The sequence below is a fragment of the Aquarana catesbeiana genome, linkage group LG09 (genome assembly GCF_042186555.1).
Source record: "Aquarana catesbeiana isolate 2022-GZ linkage group LG09, ASM4218655v1, whole genome shotgun sequence".
NCBI lineage: Eukaryota > Metazoa > Chordata > Amphibia > Anura > Ranidae > Aquarana > Aquarana catesbeiana.
Genome location: NC_133332.1, coordinates 98,751,947 through 98,773,149, shown reverse-complemented (window position 1 = coordinate 98,773,149; position 21,203 = coordinate 98,751,947). Strand labels below are relative to the sequence as shown.

At 45.3% G+C, this 21,203-nt stretch overlaps 1 protein-coding gene across 1 annotated transcript; it reads right to left on the bottom strand.

Annotated features, from left to right (window-relative positions):
* Positions 1-14,143: 14,143 nt before the first annotated feature.
* BLOC1S3 (biogenesis of lysosomal organelles complex 1 subunit 3) lies at positions 14,144-21,193 on the bottom strand. The gene is made up of 2 exons (XM_073599054.1): positions 20,906-21,193; positions 14,144-17,295 (listed from the first exon to the last, which is right to left on the bottom strand). The coding sequence occupies exon 2, from the start codon at positions 17,284-17,286 to the stop codon at positions 16,732-16,734; it is 555 nt and encodes a 184-aa protein (XP_073455155.1). The 5' UTR covers positions 17,287-17,295; positions 20,906-21,193; the 3' UTR covers positions 14,144-16,731.
* Between the last annotated feature and the right edge of the window lie 10 nt (positions 21,194-21,203).

The window sequence follows — 21,203 nt, the reverse complement described above, 5'->3', positions numbered from 1 at the left end:
AAAAAATACTTTATTGTAAACTTTACAACCTTTTTAGATCCGTTGTCTTCAATTCACCCAACTTTACCTATATGTAGCCAAAAAATATTTTAGGAAAATTGCATTTTGTATGCCAACATGACTCACCAGCTGGTTCCATTACCCAGATTGCCATTTCACTACATTTTGGCCTTTATCCTGGCCTTGAATGGGTGCTATTTGCTCTGACCTTGGTCTGTAACCTGACCTCAAACTGTCTTGTCTATGATCTCGACTTCTAGAGTCTCACCTCCTTGACATATCTCTAAAGTTGCTTTTTTTTAATATCACATCCCTATGAGGCCCCAAAACATTGGCAGATTATCTTATATGACAATGCATACCAAAGCGGTGAAAGTAACACTACTGGAGAGCTGATGACTTTATGTATTTTGCATTGAATTATATGAAACCATCTTTGGCTGTCATTGCACCCACTTTCTCAAAGACTATGTATTAAATGGAGTACAGCTTGTATATATGCTTTACTAATATTACATCTGCCACCAGTGGGGTGAATCTTTGGGTTGCCATCGGGGGCTCTGTTTGAGACCCAATGCTTTTATATACTGTATGTCTCAGAGGAGCCACTTGACCTACTGCCAGTGTAATGTAGTTGCTGACAGATCTTTCAAATGTATCTTAAAGATAGTTGCATGACTATTTTTATCCCAATGACCCCAATATTATTAAGTGGGGTAATTATTTAGCCCATTGACACCAATTAACGGAGATTCTTTTATTCCAACTTAAATCAACAGTGGTGTTTATTTTGCTGCTACTGACAATGAAGATAAAATACCTTAATAGCATGGGGTCAGTGGAATAAAATTAGCCATATTGGGGTGACAGTGGGAGATAAGTAGGCCCAGCTTACCTGTAAAATCCTTTTCTTTTAAGTACATCACGGGACACAGAGCCATAGTAGTTACTATGTTAGTTATAGGTCACCTTCAGGTGATGGACACTGGCACGCCCTAAATTAAAAAGTGCACTCCCTATATAACCCCTCCCACTGGTGGGAATACCTCAGTTTTGTAGCAAAGCAATACACGTGTACAGGGCTTTTTTTCAGCGGTAATGCGGGGGGATACAGTTCCGGCACCTCCAGCATTGAATGTATGTATTAGCATGGGGTGTGGAGTGTGCTGGAGGGTCTATTGATGTTGGCTGCTGGGGGATCTATTGTCACTGGTGGGGATCTGATTTTGTGTGAGGGTCTATTGTTGCTGATGGAGAATCTATTGTTGCTGGGGGGGGGGTCTTATGTTGCTGGAAGGGATCTACTGTTGAGGGAAAGGTCTATTTTTACTGGCTGCTGGAGGATCTATTGATGCTGGCTGCTGGGAGATCTGTTGTTGCTGCTGGGGGGTTCTAATGTTGCTTGGGTGGATATTTTGTTACTGGGTGTGATATTTTGTTGTGGGTGGTTCACTGTTGCTGCAGGGAATCTATTGTTGTTGGGGTGGAGTCCATTGTTGCTGGGGGAGTCTATTGTTGTGTGGGGATCTATTGCTGGGATTCTATTGTTGCTGGCTGCAGGGGTTCTATTTTACTGCTTTTCTTTTTATCATTACCATGTTCCATACAAATGATTTAGCACCACAAAATTATACTCAGTTCTGTATTCTCTAAAAGGGGCAGTACTGGTAGGTGGGTAGTGGGTGGAATCAAGGGACGGTGGTCAGAGGTGGGTAGGGGGCAGAGACAAGGGGTGACTCAGACGGGGGGGTTCCTGCACCTATTATCCGAGAAAAAAAGCCCTGCACGTGTATACCAAAGAAGGGAGAGACCTCTGTGTCCCGTGATGTACTTCAATGAAAAGGATTTTACAGGTAAGCTGTTATAAAAATCCTATTTTCTTATTGTACATCACGGGACACAGAGCCATAGTAGTTACTATGTGGGATGTCCCATAGCAATGCCAACTGAAGGGAGGGAGACACAACAAAAATAGGTCACCAAGAGACTAGAGGACTCATACTGCAGCCTGCAGTACACTGTGCCCAAAGGCGATATCCTCATGATCTTTTACATCTACTTGATAGAATCTGGTAAATGTATGGACTGAAGACCAAGTTGCGGACTTGCAGATCTGAGCCATGGAGGCTTGGTGATGCACTGCCCAAGAAGCACTAACAGCCCTGGAGAAGTGCGCTTTAATATGAACAATCACTTGACGAATCCATTTAGAAATAGTAGACTTTGACGTTGCCTGTCCTTTTTTTTTTTTTAACATAAAGTTTATTAAAGATTTTAGACAAAATAAAATAAAACATTACATTGCCGTTTATACCATCCAATAAACAAATATCAAGAATTGCTTCACATATCCCCACATGCAGTACATATTGCAATATTTCCATTAGTATGTACTTATCAGAGTAATATCAGACAACTCCTACCCTGTCGTACCAAGGAGGTATTCAGGATCTACCCTAAGGGGGGGGGGAGGCAAAATGGCGGAGCAATCCTACCCCTAGGTAACATTTAGATTACAACTATGGAATGGTAAGGTGTTTTGCTTTTACCCATTCCGACCATATTTTCCCAAACTTTTTTGCAGTTTCTGCCCATATACGTCAGTTTGTAGAGTGGGAGTGCTGTGTTTATCAGTGATTGCCATAGCTGTTTAGTAGGTGGTGAGTTTTGGTTCCACTTCAGCAAAATAGCATTCCTAGCATAAAACGTGGTGTAGAAGAGGAACAGCTTTTTACCCCATGTTAAGTCAAGGAAGTTACTTATGCCCAGAAGAAGAGGAATCGGGCCGTACGGGACTGATAATTTCCCAATGTTATTGATTTCAGCTAGGATTTCTTTCCAGAATTCCGTCACTGCAGGACAAGACCAGGTTATATGAAAGAAGTCGGCTTCATGATAGTTACATCTGGGGCATGTAGCCGTGCGGTCAGAGTAAATTCTTGCCAGGCGAACCGGGGAATAATATGCTCGGTGGAGGAACTTCAGCTGAATATATCTGTCTCTGGCCGAGATCACAAGGGGCAGATATTGTTGGACACCCTCCTCCCAATCATCATCTGTTAGCTCCGGGATATCCCTCTGCCATAAAGCAAAGAGCCGGGAGACACCAGAGGTATCCAACGTAATAAACAGACTGTATAAGGTAGACATCGTTTTAGTTTGATCAGGGGATCTAAGCAATTTCTCCACCGGCGACATCTCGAGTGAGATCGAGGAGGGGAATTGGGATCTAAAAGCATGTCTTAATTGGATGTACCTGAAAAACATATGGTTCGGGATATCACGGTCGTGTTTTAGTGCATCAAATGCAATCAGCTGCCCCTGAAGCGTTATGTCGCTCAGTTTTGTTATTCCATATCTGGCCCAGGCAATAGGATCAGGTATGGAGCGAAAATGTGGTAATCGAGGATTCCCCCACAGTGGGGTCTCAGGGGACCACCTCCCAGAACCACCCACCTGTCTGGCCACTGAGTCCCACACCTTCAGGGTCGCAATCATAGGAAGGGTGACCCGAGAGTTAGATCTAGGGCCCCTATGAATCAGGTTTCTAAGCTCCGCATATGAACCCAGCAACGCCGCCTCCAATGAAGAGGCAGGGTTAGCTGGCTCCTCCGACAGCCACCACTTGACCGTCACCAGGACCGCCGCCCAGTAGTATTTCAACAGGGACGGCAGTGCCAGGCCGCCAAGCGGCGTGGGCATCTGCAGCTTTACTTTGGCCACCCTGGGAGCTCTCCCATTCCAGACAAAGGATATCACAATGCTATCCAACCTCTTAAAAAAGCTATGTGGTATTGGTACAGGGGCTTGGCGGAAAAGGTACGTGAGCTTAGGAAGAATTGACATTTTAATTAAGTTAACTCTTCCGACCGGTGTCAGGGGGAGTGACCTCCATCTGGCACAGCTCTGGGATATCTGCTGAACCACCGGGTTGAGATTGAGAGGGATAAACTGCCTTAAGTCCCGATGTATCTCAACTCCCAGGTATCGAAACTGAGAAACCCTCCGCAGCTGTCCATCCATCTGCAGGCCCCCTGTCCCAGAATGTAGGGGAAATATCACTGACTTCCCCCAGTTTACTCTGATTCCTGAGAAACACCCAAAGTTGTCTATAATTGACAGAGACGACTGTAGCGAGCACCCATCATCCTTCAGATACAGTAGGGTGTCATCTGCGTACAGGGACACCTTTTCTTGCAGTGATCCTCTGTCAATCCCTTTAGTTTGTGTTGATGCCCGCAGAAGTGCCGCCATAGGTTCAATTGCTAGAGCAAAAAGTCCCGGGGACAGGGGGCACCCCTGTCGCGTTCCTCTGCCCAAAACAAAGGGCGAGGACAAGACTGTTCCGGTACGCACCCTGGCCCTCGGCGCCCTATATATCAACCTGACCCAGGAGATGAAGGATGGCCCAAATCCGAATTTGTTGAGGACCTCCCAGAGATAGCCCCACTCTACTAAATCAAAGGCCTTCTCCGCGTCCAGAGAGGCCACCATTTCCTCAGCCCCTCCCCCATCTCCTGAGGCCAGGACTGCATAAAGCCTTCGCAGGTTGATATCTGTTCCCTTGCCAGGCACGAATCCCGATTGATCTTCATGGATCAAGGTAAGTATAATTTCATTTAGACGCCTGGCAAGAATTTTGGTGAGTACTTTGGCATCAGAGTTGAGCAGGGAGATGGGCCGGTAGGAAGAGCACAACTGTGGGTCCTTCCCCCGGTTTGGGTATTACAACTATGATGGCCTGGGACATGGATGGTGGGAGGTCTTTGTCCTGCAGTGATTTTGTAAACATGTCATGCATTTTAATAGTCAGGTCATCTAGGTACTGTTTATAGAATTCAGGGGGGATCCCATCCTCCCCTGGAGTCTTCCCTGTCTGCATAGATTTCAATGCCGCTCGCACCTCCGGGATCGTGATCGGGGCGTCTAGATTTTCCCTCGCCTCAGCAGAGAGAGTCGGGAGGGTCACCCCCTCTAGAAAATTGTGCAGCTCATCTGGGGAGTAATTTACCCTAGTAGAGTACAGGGCCTCATAGAATTCTTTAAAGCATCGATTGATGCTCAACGGGTCCGCCACTTTAGTCCCATCCTCCCTTCGCAAACTCGCAATGGTAGAGATTGGAGACTGCTCCTTGGAGATCCAAGCCAGTAATCTACCTGGCTTGTCACCATGCTCGAATATCTTTTGTGTTTGGGTAAGCTGACGTTTATGAACCTTATTTACTCTAAGCAACATTACCTCTCGATATGCTACCTTCATATTTTGAGCCGCGATAGGATTAGAAGTCATGGCGAACCTAGACTCCAGATCCTGTGCTCTGGCCTCCGCCTCCTCTAGTGTAATTTTATCATTGTTCCTTTCTCGTGTAATAGATGATAGATAGCACCCTCGTATATAGGCTTTAAATGAATCCCAGACCATCGCCATCCCTGAGGAAGCGGCATTAGTCAACCAAAAACCTTTTATCTCTTTGGCCACCTCTATTTCTATGGTCGGATGTTCAATCCAGAATCTAGAGAGTCGCCAAAGTCTGTCTGCTTGGGGAGTGTGAGTTTGTATTGTGCAGAGTAGGGGGGAATGATCCTGGGGAGCATTACACCACTAACATAAGCTACATCAATACGGGACAAGGTATTATATGAGGAAGAGTGGCAGGTGTAAGCTCGTTCTGATGGATTCTTCCATCGCCATATATCTACCAACCCGTACACATCAGCCCATTTAGACAACGCGGAGTCCCTAGCGGGATCGGGAGATAATTTATCCATATAGGGGTTTGGCGGTATATTAAAATCTCCCGCTATGACCACATTGTCAGTCTGAAATTGGGCAATCAACCCTATCAGTTTCTGCACCACAGAAATATTAGCCGGGGGTGGCAAATACACTCCCACCACCACCATGTCTACTGTATCAATGTTAGCATGTATCAAGACATATCTCCCCTCCGGATCCGTAACCACATCCATCAATTCAAAACTAAGATTTTTGTGTACCAGGACACTAACTCCTCTAGAGTAGCTGGAGTAAGTGGCATGGTAGTGTCGGCTTACCCAAGGTCTCTTCAGTCCCATCACCCTACCACCCACCAGATGTGTCTCTTGAAGGATGCAGATTTGAGGGGAATATTTTTTAAGATAGTCAAAGACCAGGGATCGCTTAATTTTGTGATTTAGGCCCCTGACATTCCAGGACAGAATTTTAATAGGAGCCATCATATATTATAATGTAGTGGATTATCGAAGGGATCCGGAAGAGAGAGTATCCCACATAGTTAGGGTCCAACAGAGACATCAGCGAGCACTGAAAGACGTCATGGCGGGTATAGTAAAACAATCTCATAGACAGTAAGGCATAAAAATAGGCAATTAAAGTGAAAAACATAAAAAACTGAAACAAATCAAACTCCCCCCCCAACCCACCCCACACCTCCATTTGTAACTCATGGGGTGTACTTATACCCGAACCTAACCCAATAAACATTTCAGATAGGAGAAATCTCCCTTGGGGGGTGGCGCTTATTACTAAGCGCACCAAGGACCTAGAGCCCCAGCCGGGGCTAGGGAGCCCCGCCCACAACCGGTCATGAAGACCACTGTCGCCAAGGGGGCCCCAACAGAATTAACCGTCCAGGAGACCCCCGGCGACAGTTCACCTAGAATTACCTAGGGGCACAAACTTAAAAACTTTTTGTAGACATCATACACAGTTACCTGGGATCATGTGAATGGCCACATCTCCACCCCTATGCCAAAATCATCTTCGTTTCTCTCAGACTCGCTAAGGGCAAACGTCTGCCTGGAGATACATCCTGCTTCCCCTGTTGCAGGGGGAGAAAGAGGCACGGAGCAAAGCCTAACCCAGGCATCTGTATCCTCCCTTCAATACATCCCTATCCGACCAATGGCACCGGCTAGGAAATGTATAAATCATGCCTAACCTCCCAACTGTGGAGAGAGAGTTACTATTCCTGACTCAACCCGGCTAAGCACAATGATCCCCCCCCCCATCCCATCCAAAGCAAGCCAAGGGTACTTTCCAAATTACTTTATACATTAATATGGAGTTATAACCCTCGAGATCCCCCATAAGTATCGGTAGGGCCAGTAATAGAGTGTCGGCTGAGGATGGGGGGCTTGTCTTCCCCAAAGCTAGTTCAAGATACGAGTTCTCCAGAATAAGGTAGAAAGGCTTCTTTAAGTCCCTCTCTATGATCGTCAGGAAAATTATGTCATTCAGAGTAGAAGTACACAGCCGGGAGGAGGAAAGGCGAGGATTCCTGCAGTAGTAGACACTATGAGCATCTAAGGGTAGTCGGCTTTTCCTTCCTGAAAGGAGAGCCTCTGGGTGTCATGGAAATATGAGCTCATGTGTCCTCAGACCGAGGATGCTGCTTCCCCTCACCCCTCCCGTCCTCGTAGCAAACAAACTGCCCAACAGGGGAGTCCTCCGGGAAAGCCTGTGTGAAAACCAGCCCACATATTAAATCTGTAGATAGCCATGCACCTCACCGGCAGCCGCGCACCTCACCAGAAGCCTCCAAAGAGATCAAAAGAAGAAAATAAACAAACAATCAAAAAACAGGGGGGAATGAGGAACAAAGCGGCGGGCATCTTAATGATGCCTAGGCAGGGATTCAACCCATCTGGAAGCCTCCTCCGGGGAAACAAAAAACTTGGTGGTCTCGCCGTCGATCACTCTAAGGCGTGCTGGAAACATCATGCTGTATTTGAGACCTTTGCTCCTTAATTGGGCCTTGACCTGGTCGAACGACCTTCGTTGTCGTTGTGTTTCGATGGAGAAGTCCGGAAACAGCATGATCTTCACGTTCTCATAGCGCAGTTCTCCAATCTTCCTGGCCTCTCTGAGAACCAGATCCCGGTCTCTAAAGTTCAATAGACAAAAAATAAAAGTACGTGGCGGAGCGCCAGGGGGGCCCGGAGCGGATGGCATCCTATGAACCCGCTCAACTGCAAAGTGGGGGGAGAATGGCGCCTGCGGGAGAAGCGTACGTAGCAGTTGTTCTGCATAGTTTTCGGGGTCTCTCCCTTCAGCCCCCTCCGGGAGACCAACCGTGCGTAAATTGTTCCGCCGATTCCTATTCTCCTGATCTTCTGCTCGGGATTCGATCGCCTTCATTTTAACCTGTAGCGTGCGTAGGGAGGTGGAATGTTCCCTGAGCGTGTCCTCCGTCTCCCCCACTCTCCGCTCCGCCTCCGTTAATCGGTCCCGGTGTTTGTCCATGTCCCGCCTGATAAGGCCCATTTCAAGCTGCATCTGCTCGATTTTGTTGGTCAGAGTTGCTTGGCAGCCCGTGATGGCTTGCATAAGCGCCTGGAACTGATCAGTTCCCAGCTGGGGCGACTCGGTTTGCTCCGTCTGGGACGCCATGTTGGTGTAGGCCGTCCCGCATGCACCGCTGGATGTGAGCGAGGTCCCAGTAGCCTGTTGCCTCTTCCTCTGGGAACCGGAGCCTCCCCTTCTCATACCCGCTTGTTTCCTCCACCGCTCGGTAACGTCAGGGTGAGGATATGTCCCCTAAGAACGGATAAGGTATCGGCATAGGACGGAGCTCCCTTCACACACGTCCTATCTGGTCGCCATCTTGGCCACGCCCCTGCCTGTCCTTTTTTAGGACCGCCTGGCAACACAAACAAAACATCTGTTTTATGAATCTGAGCGGACATTTTCAATAGACTTTGACCGCTCTCACCACATCAAGAGAATGTAGTAATCTTTCTTCCACAGAACGAGTTTCTGGGAAAAAAATTAAGATAGAACAATATCCTGGTTTAAATGAAAAAACGATACTACCTTCGGTAGGGTTTCAGGATGAGGCCGCAATACAACCTCATCCTTATGAATAAACCAATATGGCTCGTTACAAGAAAGAGCAGCCAACTCTGATACTCTTCCTGCAGAAGATATGGCAACCAAGAAAATTATTTTTCCTCGTCAAGAGGACCAAGGGAATATCTCGTATTGGCTCAAGAGGTTGCTTCTGTAAAGCAGACAGGACTAAATTTAAGTCCCAAGGGTTCAGGGGTGACCTGACTGGAGGATTAATCTGCATTACCGCTGAATAAAGTTATGAACCAGAGAGTGTGAAGCAAGTGGTTGTTGAAAAAAAAAAACACAGATAAAGCTGACATCTGGCCTTGATAGTACTCATTTCTAATCCTATCTGTAGGAATTCAAGGATCCTACCTATGACATATTTCCTGGGGTGCCAACCCCTGGATTTACACCAGGAGACATATGCCTTCCAGACTCTATAGTATATGACTCTGGAGGCCGGCTTCCTAGCATTAACCAAGTAGAAACTACTGAAGCTAACAGCCCACAATCTTTTTAGAATGTGGGTCTCAATAGCAAAACCGCTAAATTTAGTGTTTGTAAGGTAGGATGGAATGCCGGACCTTGCGAGAGAAGGTCTGGCCATAGCGGTAGGGCCCAAGGGCCCCCTACCGCCATTTTTACGATCTCAGCTAACCAAGATCTCCTGGGCCACACTGGGGCCACAAGAATCACCTTCTTCCCTTCTTGCTTGATCCTGCGAGAAGGTGCGGAAGCAGCAGAACAGGAGGGAACGCATAGATCAGTGAAAAACTGATCCCATGGAAAAAAACCAAGGTATCTGTTCCTTATGCCATCGGATCCCTTGTCCTTGACACAAAGTTGTCGATCTTATTGTTGAACCTGGACGCAAACAGATCCACGTCCGGAACTCCCCATTTTTAGCATATTGACAGAAAGATGTCGAGGTGAAGGGACCATTCTCCAGGGAACAATTGTTGGCGACTCAAGTGGTCCGCCTGCCAATTCTCTCTTCCTGGAATGAAAATTGCTGATAGGCAAGGAATGTTGTTTTCCCAAGATAGAATATTATTCACCTCTCTCTGGGCTGCACGACTTCTCGTACCCCCTTGGTGATTGATATGGGCCACAGCTGTGGCATTGTCAGATTGGATCCTGACAAGACAATTCCATAGTCTGAGCGTCCAGGCCTCCAGGACCAGGCTTACTGCCCAAATCTCTAGAATGTTGATGGGCAAGGTCATCTCTGATTTGGACCATTTCCCTTGGACGGACGCTTCTTCCAGGACTGCTCCCCAGGCTGGCATCTATTGTTACCACCTTCCAGGTAACTGGTAGAAAGGATTTTCCTTTTTTTGAAGATTCTTGGATATTAACCACCAATTGAGGCTCTGACGCACCTTGGGGGATAAACGCATTGGGAATTCCAGAGCTTGGACCTTCTTGTTCCAAGTTGACAGGATACGGTTTTGCAGCAGTCTTGAATGAAACTGCGCATAAGGAACGACCTTGAAAGAAGCCACCATCTTTCCCAACAATTTCATGCATAGTTGAATAGGATTCTTCTTTGTTTTGATCAACTCAATCCGTTCCCTTATGGAACTGATCCTTTTCTGGGGCAAAAACACCCTCTTCTGAGCTGTATCTATGATCAGCCCCAAGTACTGCAATCTCCTTGATGGTTTTAAGGAGAATTTTTCTAGGTTGAGAATCCAACCTAGGTATTCCAGGTAGCTGACTGTGGTGACCAAACTTTGGGTTTAAGCAGGCTACCGATTGATCTATCAAGAGTAGATTGTCTAAGTAGGCTAGTATCGTTATATCTTGAGCCCCTAACCTGGCTAAAGGAGGAGCCAGGACCTTTGTAAACACTCGAGATGCAGTAGCTAGACCGAAGTTAGAGCTACAAACTTGAATGAAGATTTTCTACCTCGAAGTGTAGAAATTTCTGGTGAGCGGTGAAAATAAGCACATGGAGAAAAGCATCCTTGATGTCGATTGACGCCAGAAGTTATCCCCCTTGTACGGTGGAGACTACTGATCGCATTGACTCCATGCGAAAAGATAGGATATTCAAAAAACATTTTAGATCTTTGAGACCTAAAATGGGTCTGACATCCCCGTTTGGTTTTGGAACCGTGAAAAGGTTTGAATAAAAACCCTAATCATTGCTATTCCAAGGGGACCACCAATATCACTCTTTGAGACAAGAGATGATCCAAAGCTAGAAAGACAGACTTCATTTTTCACTGGATCTCTGGGAACGTTTGATCTGAGAAAATGAGGAGACGGGAACACTCGGAACTCTAGCTTGTAACCTGGAGAAATTGAGGAAGCCACCCATCGGTCTTGACATTGTTCCTGCCAGACCCTTGAAAACTGTAGAAGCCTCCCCCCCACTTGAGCAAGCAGGGGTGCCCCTTCATAAAGAGGCTTTAGTCTTTTGTTTTGTGGGTTTCCTCCCCTAGGTCCTCTTTTGGCCCTGGGACTGACCCTGAGGTTTACCTCATGAACCTGACGGTGGAGGCCATCATAACTGCCTGGAGGCTAATGCCCCTGGCACCGGAGAAGAAGCATGTTTTAAAAGAAAAAATGCTTAAACTTCTTTTTAACCTGTAAAAGGGAACTTTTTCCATTAGAAATTCTTTGGATATACCTATCCAGATCGTCTCCAAATAACCGTTCTCCATGAAATGGGAAACTGGCCAAGAGCTTTTGCATGGCGCTTTGGCTGACCAATTTTTCAACCATGGGATTCTACGCACATGTACCAGCCCTAGCATGAGCTGTGAGGCCTGCAGAATAGAATCTTTCATAGCGTCTACTGTAAAACACAATGCTTCTGATATCCCGGCCAAATCTTGGGCCTGCTGATCAGGAATAATCTTGAGTAACTCCATAAACTGGCCCTTTAAAGACTGAGATACTCTGATCGCTGCCAGCGCAGGCTGAACCTGCGAGCGAAATATAGCTTTTAAAAAGGAATTCCAACTTCTTATCTGTTGGATCTTTAGCATATGAGCATTGTCTACTGGACAAGTCAGGTAAAGAGGATATAGCAGCGTCAACTGCTGGAAATCCCCATTTCTTATAGAACTCTTCCTCCATAGGATAAAGTATTGAAAACTTTTTTTGAGGAAAAAAACTGTTTATCTGGGTGCTCGCACTCAGAATACATAAGCTTTTTTAGCCATGAATGGATAGGAAAAACGTGAACAGATTGAGGAGGCTTTAGTGAACCCAAACCAGAGGTGGGCTCATCGATTGACTGCGCTCATTGGCAGTAAAAATGTTGAGCGGACCAATTCAGTGAGAGACTGTACCAACAAACTTTCCTGCGAACCTGATCCTTTCTTATTAGGTTTTTCGGACATCAGCCTCTTCCTGGTCCCTTGAGAGAAATTTGTCATCTCTCGCCCCTTGTTCCTCAGCATGAGGGTCCTGAGCAATGGACGGGGACCTGTTGTGCTTATTCCCACTCTGGGATGCGATTAAAGCATCAATTTTTTGCTCCAAACTTAGAATGGTTGGAGAAAAAACCTCCTTAGTCATATATACAGGGGCTGCAATGCTAAAAGCAGCTGCAACACTTGCGCTCCCTGATGGCTCATTCTGACCAGCCATATTACTCTCAGGGGAGGATGCCATCTTTTCTGAGATGGGTCTAGGCTCCCTAGTGACTATAGTCTTTCTAGAGCCCTTTTTGAGGTTATTTTAACCTCCCTTCCGACCGTAGCCCGATGCACAAAGCTAAGGTCCTACCAGAAGGAATGCATGCACTGCTTGAGCAATAGTCCAGTTCCGCTGCTGCTATTACGCTCAGCCTGATGCAGTAGTAAATGTGTCAAAGGAATGCCTGTGTCACCAAACCTCATACATACCTTCGCTTTTGTGTCCCTCCGCAGCCTTTAATACACACATTCCCCGCGCTGGGCGTTGGAGGACGCCAACGCAGCGCTAAGCCCCTCCCCCCCATCTTCGCTACGGCCCTTCCTCTCTCCTTTCAAAAGAAAGCTTTTTCCCACACGAGCGCGGGCTCCGATCCTCTGGGATCAACAGAGAAAAAATGGCGGAAGGGGGCCCGAAGGCCGCCGAGTGGCATGCCGTTCGCGTTTCTTTTTTTTTTTTTTTTTTTTTGAAGCGCTCCTTCCCTGAAGAAAAAACAGCACAGGGGGGCGTCTGGTGGGGAGGCAAAACCCCCCAGACTTACCGGAGGTCTGCTGCCGGCCGGAGGAAGAGAAAACTGCTGTTTCCTGGACACATCATGGGCTCTCTGAGAAGCATATGACGTAAGTGCTCTATACAGCCCCCAGTGGTGACACATAGGCATGACAAGATTTACTAATTAAAAGAGACATTCATAAGAACATTTTGAAAATTTCTTAGAAAAACTCCACTTACCTTTCCCGCCACAGGGTTTTCTGTGGTAAACCAACAGACCCAATCTTCACCCTTCACGGTGGGTTCCGTTAAACCTTCAGGAGCTGGGGATCCTTGAGGAAACCCACAATCCTGGACCTGTAATAGCACCACTGCCAGTAAAACTTTATGGCCTTAATACCAAAAAGTACTGGATCCCGGGGTCCAGCTCTCTAAAAGAGAAGCGATACAGGCAAGACCTCGTTTCTTCGGATACGAGGCCTGGGTACCATTCAATTCGGCAAAAAAGACACTTTGAATGGATCCCGCTGCATGGCTAGCCCCAGCAAGGATTGCTCTAGTGGAGCTCAGCACTGCACATCTTTACTCATGACCAACACCTTAGACACGGGTGAAAAAACTGAGGTACTCCCACCAGTGGGAGGGGATATATAGGGAGTGCACTTTTTAATTTAGGGCGTGCCAGTGTCCATCACCTGAAGGTGGCCTATAACCCACAACGGTAACTACTATGGCTCTCTGTCCCGTGATGTATGATAAGAAAAAATACAGTTAAAATCATTGGTGTTAGCGGGAGAAAAATACACCCAAAATTGTTGTTGGTGTCAGTGGAAACAAGAATAGGCATTGGTGTTCAGTGATTACTTATCTAATCAATGCTCCTGCACTGTTGCTCCACCTCTGTTGATGCCAGGATTGTACTGTAACTCTTAGTGGCAGGAGCTAGAATAATTGGTGTGTGTGTGTGGTAGCACTGGTGTAATATTGGTATGTTACCTAGAGTCAGACCTTTTGAAGTGGCTGACAGATAGTAAAGAAGTGTAGACTAGGCTTTGTTCTGGTCTTGGGCTGTTGCCTCCCTGATGGTCTTAAAAGAATATGTACAGTGGATATCCAGCTTTAGGGTGAGTGCTGAGGAGCGACCAATACAAAAGTTCATAACAGTTAAAAAGTTAAATCCAAAACTTTATTAAGCAAGAGAAATCAACATTTTTTGGGGAAATTACCTCCCCTCTCCTCAGGGCTGGAGTTGCAGATGCAATGGAACTAGCACTGGGATTCAATTGGAGATTTTATAATGATGCTTCCCTTGTGGATCTGGTATGAACATGCACAAATACAGGGGCAGGTGTGCAAGGCACAAAGTAGCAAAGATGCCAGAGCTCTGGATAGTTGGTAGTTGGTTCACATGGACATCGACTTAGGCAACAGACTGGAGTCTCAGGAATGTCAGTGGAGTGAACTGTAGCAGGCAGATCATGCACTCTTGGTATGATGGTGAAAGGTAGAATCCAGAGAGTGGATCTGGAAAGCAGTATTGCAAGGACCTTGTGCACGTGAGTGTCGTTAGAATCTAAATTTACTTTGCTGTGTGGTAAATGGCCCAAGCTGACTTTAAAAGAGAAGTATGGGTTGTTTTTTTGCAGATTAATATTTACCTAGGTGGATGCAGCATCAGAGGGATGCTGTATCTGTCCCCCGCTGCCTCTTCACTGAGAACCGAGCCACCGAACATCGCTGATGGCTCGGTTCTCTCACCTTCCCTAGCGGAGAGCTGCTGTCAGTGAGCATCTCTCCTGCATGCTCAGTGGAGCGATGAGCTGGGGAGGGACAGAGCGGCCATCTCAGCGGTTTGCTTAGAGGCTGAGACTGCCATCAGTCCAGGCAGCTGGCAAATCCAGACTTTCTAAATCGGGATGAAGCGCTGCCTGGACTGATTCCAGTGACTTCAGCTGAGAGCGGTCTAAAGTGGCCAACAACCAGGAGGTTTATTGCCAGTTGTGCATGCTGAGGAATGACATAAATATTAGGGGGCTGACATTGTGACGCTCTCTCTTCCACCAAGCTTCATCCTGGGCAGGTGAGCTGTCTGCAGTCTGACCTGTTAGGCCTGTATGAGACCTAATGTGTGCTTTGTGCTGAGGTCTGAAATGGAGCTAGAAGTGATTGTCAGAAACTGTCCTGCCTGGTCAAGGGGGAACCTAAACAAAGATCAAAAACCAGGAGGAAGACTCCGCTGGAGGAAGGATCTGTGAAGAAGCTGGATGATAAAACCCAGACAGCTTCAGGTTGTCTTGATCAATTTTACTGACGTTTAAGAAAGCTTCTATCACTCACCCAACCTCCTCATATGATTTTAAGCAACTATTAAAGTATAGCCAAAGGCAAAACGTGTCAGTTTTTATTGTTCTCTGTGCCCCCGTTAGGAACATTCACCCATTCTATTGGTTCTGTTTACCATTAGCATTAAAAGTTAAAGTAAAAGAAAATTCCAAACTTTGGGTTGTCCCCAGAAAAGCAATATAGGGAAAATCTTCCAATGGGGACACTAGTTCTGGTGACCTGGGGGTTCCCAAGGAATTCCCTTATTTTGCAGGACTTTCCTCTCACTTCCTGTTTTAGCTATGGGACAGAAAGTGAAGGTAAACCCCCCCAATGGGGCACAGATGGCAAAAAAATACTTACTCTATCCAAAATGAAAAAGATTTGCCTAATGTTCTACTCTTGTTTTATTTTTTATTAAAGGAGTAAAAGTGAGCATAACCTGGCCCTTGTCTCACAACAGCTACAATTACTGCATAAGTAGCCCACCAAACTACCCATCAGCCACCTTTCTCTTCTTTCTAGCAAAACTGCCATACAAGCTTAACTTCTTGGTCAAGCATGTGGAATTAGATTAGTGCTCGTGTCCTCTGGATTGTGCAATAAAAATAGTGCAGTATTTACAGTCTAGATGTATTGGGCATCACGGGATTAGCTTGAGCTATGTGCTCTGGTCATATCAGCACCATGTGAGTTAAATATTTGTTTACTTTAAAATATAGAACACATTAGTAGTAACCACAAGTAGATATTGTGAGAAAAATCAAAGCTATGGTTTGCAATGCACCTAATTTATCAAAGTGCCTTTAATAAGAGCTAGCACTATTGTCTGAGAATAAACACTTGCAAATGTCATTTTTTTAAATTATGTAACTGGTAACCATTGGTTTATGAGAAACCATGTACAAAGCAAACAATACAAGTTACAAGCAAAGCTAGAACCTGGAACCTAGCCTACATGCTTTAGGCTCACTGGTCTATTTAGGTCAATCTGTACTTTGCCTTTTGAAAGCTCACTACCTCTCTGTTTATACTTCCTTTTCATCTGCTGCGATGCTGCCCCCTGAACCACCAAAGCCAGGTGTAAAATCTAAGTTGGTCTGTTTGTAGATTACACAGCAATATTTGTCCCCCCTTTCCCCCAAATGACAGCTGTCGGGCAGGGAGCTTGGCAACTTTGGCTGGCAGTGCATCATGAGAGGAACAGGACACGCTCCCTTAAACCCAAGGCATTTAAACCCCAAGGTATTGGCTAGTTCACTATGTTCTGATGAGCAAGGAGCAACAGGGGAGAGAATGTGAGAAGGTGCGTACAAGCAGGAGCAGTTAAGTGGGTTTCTAAGTGGACCTGTTACTTTGCTTTAAACAGGTTCATGTTTTCTTGGAAACATTACAATAAAGGAACAATCAGGTACAGCTGGGTTACACAGTCAGATCCTGATATCAGGTAGTAGGTTACAGCTGGTTATGATGTCAATCTTATCAGACACCCCTTTCAAGTCTTCAAGGGCAAGCCGAATGTTGTGAGATGCATTAATGATCCCATTTTGTGAGTTATTTAGCTGGCTGGTCAAAGTCCGGATCTCACTGGTAGTTGTATGATAGACCTGTCGTATTGTGTTATTTACATCATGATACAGCCGTGCATTACTTTCAAGAAGTTTCTGCTGTAATAAAGTGCTGTAACGGCCTGGCTGCTGTATATTCACAAGTGGTTTTTCCTCCAAAGTAACAGGAAAGCTCTCTCCCTCATTTCTGATGACCACCAGTTGAGGTAGCTCCTTTTCCAGCCTCTTGGAATGTATGTCATTTCTATCCTTAATACTGTCTTCTTCATCATCTGTCTCCGAAGCTTCTCCTTGGATTTTTACACCGCAAGCAGCAGATAGGGTACTCACTGGGACAGATGTCACATACATCTCTTCTTCATCATCAGTTTCAGAAGCTTCACCTTTAACAACGGTTTGGAATTCTGGAAAAGACATCTTGATGTACTGAAATGGCCAGAGTAAAAAATAAAGAAATGTCATGTAAAAAAAAAAAAAAAAATTATTATAATATGTATACATATATTTTAGGCACATACAGTATCTCCTCTAAAGGGTGCAAATAACAAGCAAGTATAAAAAAAACGAAAAACACAGATAGCGAGTGGTATCCTAAAGTCAAAGTTTGATTAAGGAACACCAGTCCCCTTGGTGCTGCTATAAAAAGAGCAACATTCAACTCCCCAAATAGTTTCTTTTCTCCTGGAATCCAACAACCTGCTGCATGTGGCCATTTGTTGAAGTTTAATTCTGTGTGGCACAACCAAGCGACAGTTCTGTGAGGTAGTGGTCTGCGCGCGGGTCCCGTGAGTGACGGCATGTTCACCTTCACTAACGGCATGCTCAGTGCGCCTGCGCCGTTGTCCAAAGCGCACATGCGCCGTAGACAGCGGTGCCCGGTTTTTGTAAAATATCTCCTTAACTGTGTAGGAGATATTTCTTGCACCTACAGGTAAGCCTTAATCTAGGCTTACCTGTAGGTTAAAGTGGTCCCAGAGGGTTTACAACCACTTTAAGTCCTGGCAATTGGAGCTGTTGAAAAAAAAAACAAAAAAAAAAAACAGCTAGGCAATGTTTATCAACAACATTGCTCACTTGCTGAAACAGAAAGATAATAAGAAGCATTGTTTCTATTTGTATATTTCTGTTTATTCATTTACAGATCAAAGGGATGAACGTCGATTTGCAGATGAAGTCAGTTTAACTACTTGCCGACCAGCCACCGCAGTTGTACTGCGGCAGGTCGGCACGGCTGCGCAAATCACCGTCATTGTACGTCGGCTCTGTCAATCAATATGGCAGGTGCGAGCGCAGCGTGTCCCCGGAGCCGATGTGCGTGGCCCGCGGGCTCGATGTCCGCCGGGCTCCCGCAATCGCCCCTTACAGAGCCAGAACGGGGATTTGTGTGTGTAAACACACAAATCCCGGTTCTGTCATGGGAGTGGAGACAGCGAATATTTCTCCTCCCCCAGTAAGTCCTATCCCCCCACAGTCAGGACACACAGTGAGGGTACACATTTAACCCCTTGATCGCCCCCTAGTGTTAACCTCTTCCCTGCCAGTGATATTCATACAGTAATCAGTGGCTATTTTTAGCTCTGATCACTGTATAAATGTCACTGGTCCCAAAAAAGTTTCAAAAGTGTCCAATCTGTCCGCTGCAATGTCGCAGTCCAAAAAAAAAAAAAAAAAAAAAAAAAAAAAAAAAAAAAAAAAAAATCGCAGAACGCCGCCATTACTAGTAAAAAAAAAAATAAATAAAAATTCCATAAATATATCCCCTATTTTTAAACGCTATAACTATTGCGCAAACCAATCAATTTACGCTTATTGTGATTTTTTTTACCAAACATATGTAGAAGAATACATATCGGCCTAAATTGAGGAAGAAATTTGTTTTTTTATCCCATTTATTTTTTGGATATTTATTATAGCAAAAAGTATAAAATATTGTGGTTTTTTTTTTTTCAAAATTGTCGCTCTTTTTTTGTTTATAGCGCAAAAAATAAAAACCACAGAGGTGATCAAATACCACCAAAAGAAAGCTCTATTTGTGGGGAAAAAAAGGACATATATTTTGTTTGGGTACAACTTTGCTTGACCGCACAATTGTCAGTTAAAGCGATGCAGTGCCGTATCGCAAAAAATGGCCTGGTCATTAAAGGGGTTGTAAAGGTAATTTTTTTTTTTTTTAAAAATAACAAACATGTCATACTTACCCTCACTGTGCAGCTCGTTTTGCACAGAGTGGCCCGAACCTGGTCTTCTGGGGTCCCTCGGCGGCTGTTTCAGCTCCTCCCCGCAAGCATTTACCACCTTAATGCGAGCTCCCTCGCATGGTGGTGAGTGCTTGCGGGCGCGCTCCCGTGATACAGCCGGCGGCTATAGCCGCTCGCTGTATCACTCGGCCCCGCCCCCCGGCGCGCCGCGTCATCGGATGTGATTGACAGCAGCGCGAGCCAATGGCTGTGCTGCTTTCAATCCATCCACTGCAGCCAATCAGCGACCAGGCTGAGCTGCAATGAAGATGACGAGGACAAGCAGCGAAGATTCGAGGCGTCAGGTAAGTAAAACGGGGGGCCTGGGGGCGGCGGTACTGTCAAAAGTTTTTTCACCTTAATGCATAGAATGCATTAAGGTGAAAAATTTTTTACCTTTACAACCCCTTTAAGGGGGCAAATCCTTCCGGGGCTTAAGTGGGTAAAGCAACCTGTCAAGGAAAAAAAATTTTTTTTTTTTTTTTTGTTATTTAACTGTTCCTCTGTTTAACCCCTTATTAACCCTTAATTTTACTATAATCAAGCCTTAGTTAAAGGGGTTGTAAGGGCAGAAGGTGTTTTATCTCAATACATTCTATGCATTAAGATAAAAAGCCTTCTGTGTGCAGCAACCTCCCTCTGTTCCCCTAATACTCACCTGAGCCCCATCTCTGTCCAGTGATGTGCACTAGTGCCTTGGCCTCGCCCTCGTGATTGGCTGAGACACAGCAGCGGAGCCATTGGCTCTCGCCAATCAAAGTCAGTTATCCAATCAGGAGAGGGGGGTGGGCCGCGGCTCCGTGTCTGAATGGACACACGGCGCTATGGTTCGGCTCAGGTGCCACCATAGCAATCTGTTTGCTGTGGGGGAACTCAACAGGAGGGAGGGGCCAGGAGCACCGAAGAGGGACCCGAGAAGAGGAGGATCTGGACTGCTCTGTGCAAAACCATTTTACAGAGCAGGTAAGTGTAACATGTATGTTATTTTTAAATTAAAAAAAAAAAAAAAAAGCTAGACTTTAGAAATACTTTAACTCCTTATTCTCCTTCACTTAATTATTATTTTCCTGCTGATTTTTTATTTACTTCTATTTTATAAACTATTAATAATTAAAACTTTTTTTTTTTTTTTTGCTTTGTTCGTTAATATTTTTACACCTCTAACACATATTTACACGTTTCACATAAAAAAAAATAAATACAAAAATCACAAAATTAAAAAAAAAAAAAAAAGTATTTAATTTGTAAATAACTTTTCAATGCTTTGTACCATTGCAGACCGCTGAAGTGTAAACAAAACAGTTGTGGTAGGTATCAGTAATTGGAATGGACGAGTACTATCGGTACGCGTACAAAAAAGGGTATCGTTGCATCCCTGATAAACGGCTACAGTTTTTTTCTTTTGGGATAAAAGTTTGGCATGAATAAATAAGAGCTGATCGTTTTAATCACAGCTACCAATGTTAAGTGGTTTGTCTCATCCATGTAAACTGATACATTCTGCTGGAGAGCTTGTGCTGTCAAAAACAACAAACTTACTGACTGGATCACCAAATGCAAATAGAAGAAAGCCTAAAAAGAAAACTAATGCAGCCATCACATCTATGAATTGGTAATCTGCAATATAATAAATGCTTGATTTTGGGTTTAATACTGCTTCAAACAAACATTTATCAATGTGTACATAAACCCTGCACCATGGAATAGCCCTGATCTTAAAAATTCCCCTCCTTTATACACTGACTACAGGGCAGGGAGAAGAATAGACTGTACAATGACACACACAAGACACTCCTCACCTCCCAGTGCAGGTGACACCGACACACAACTTCTCAGTTAAGTCTTCCCCTTCTCTGGATAATAAGTGTCAAGTGACCGGAAGTGGGGCACATCTACACTCTACACAGGAAACACTGCGATGACACAACAAGCAAAGCAATTATATCTGTTATCGTTTCTCTCATTGACATACAGCAGTCCCAGAGTGCTAGGAAAAGCCAGAAACAATTATTGCCGGGAGCGGGGAATCACATGAGTGAGGGAAGCGCCGGAAGTGGGGCAAAGCTTCAGAAAGGCTTTTGCCGGAAATGGGGCAAG

Bases quoted from the DNA above. Each gene is read 5' to 3' on its own strand.
- BLOC1S3 (XM_073599054.1), bottom strand. From the start codon at position 17,286: ATGTCTTTTCCAGAATTCCAAACCGTTGTTAAAGGTGAAGCTTCTGAA.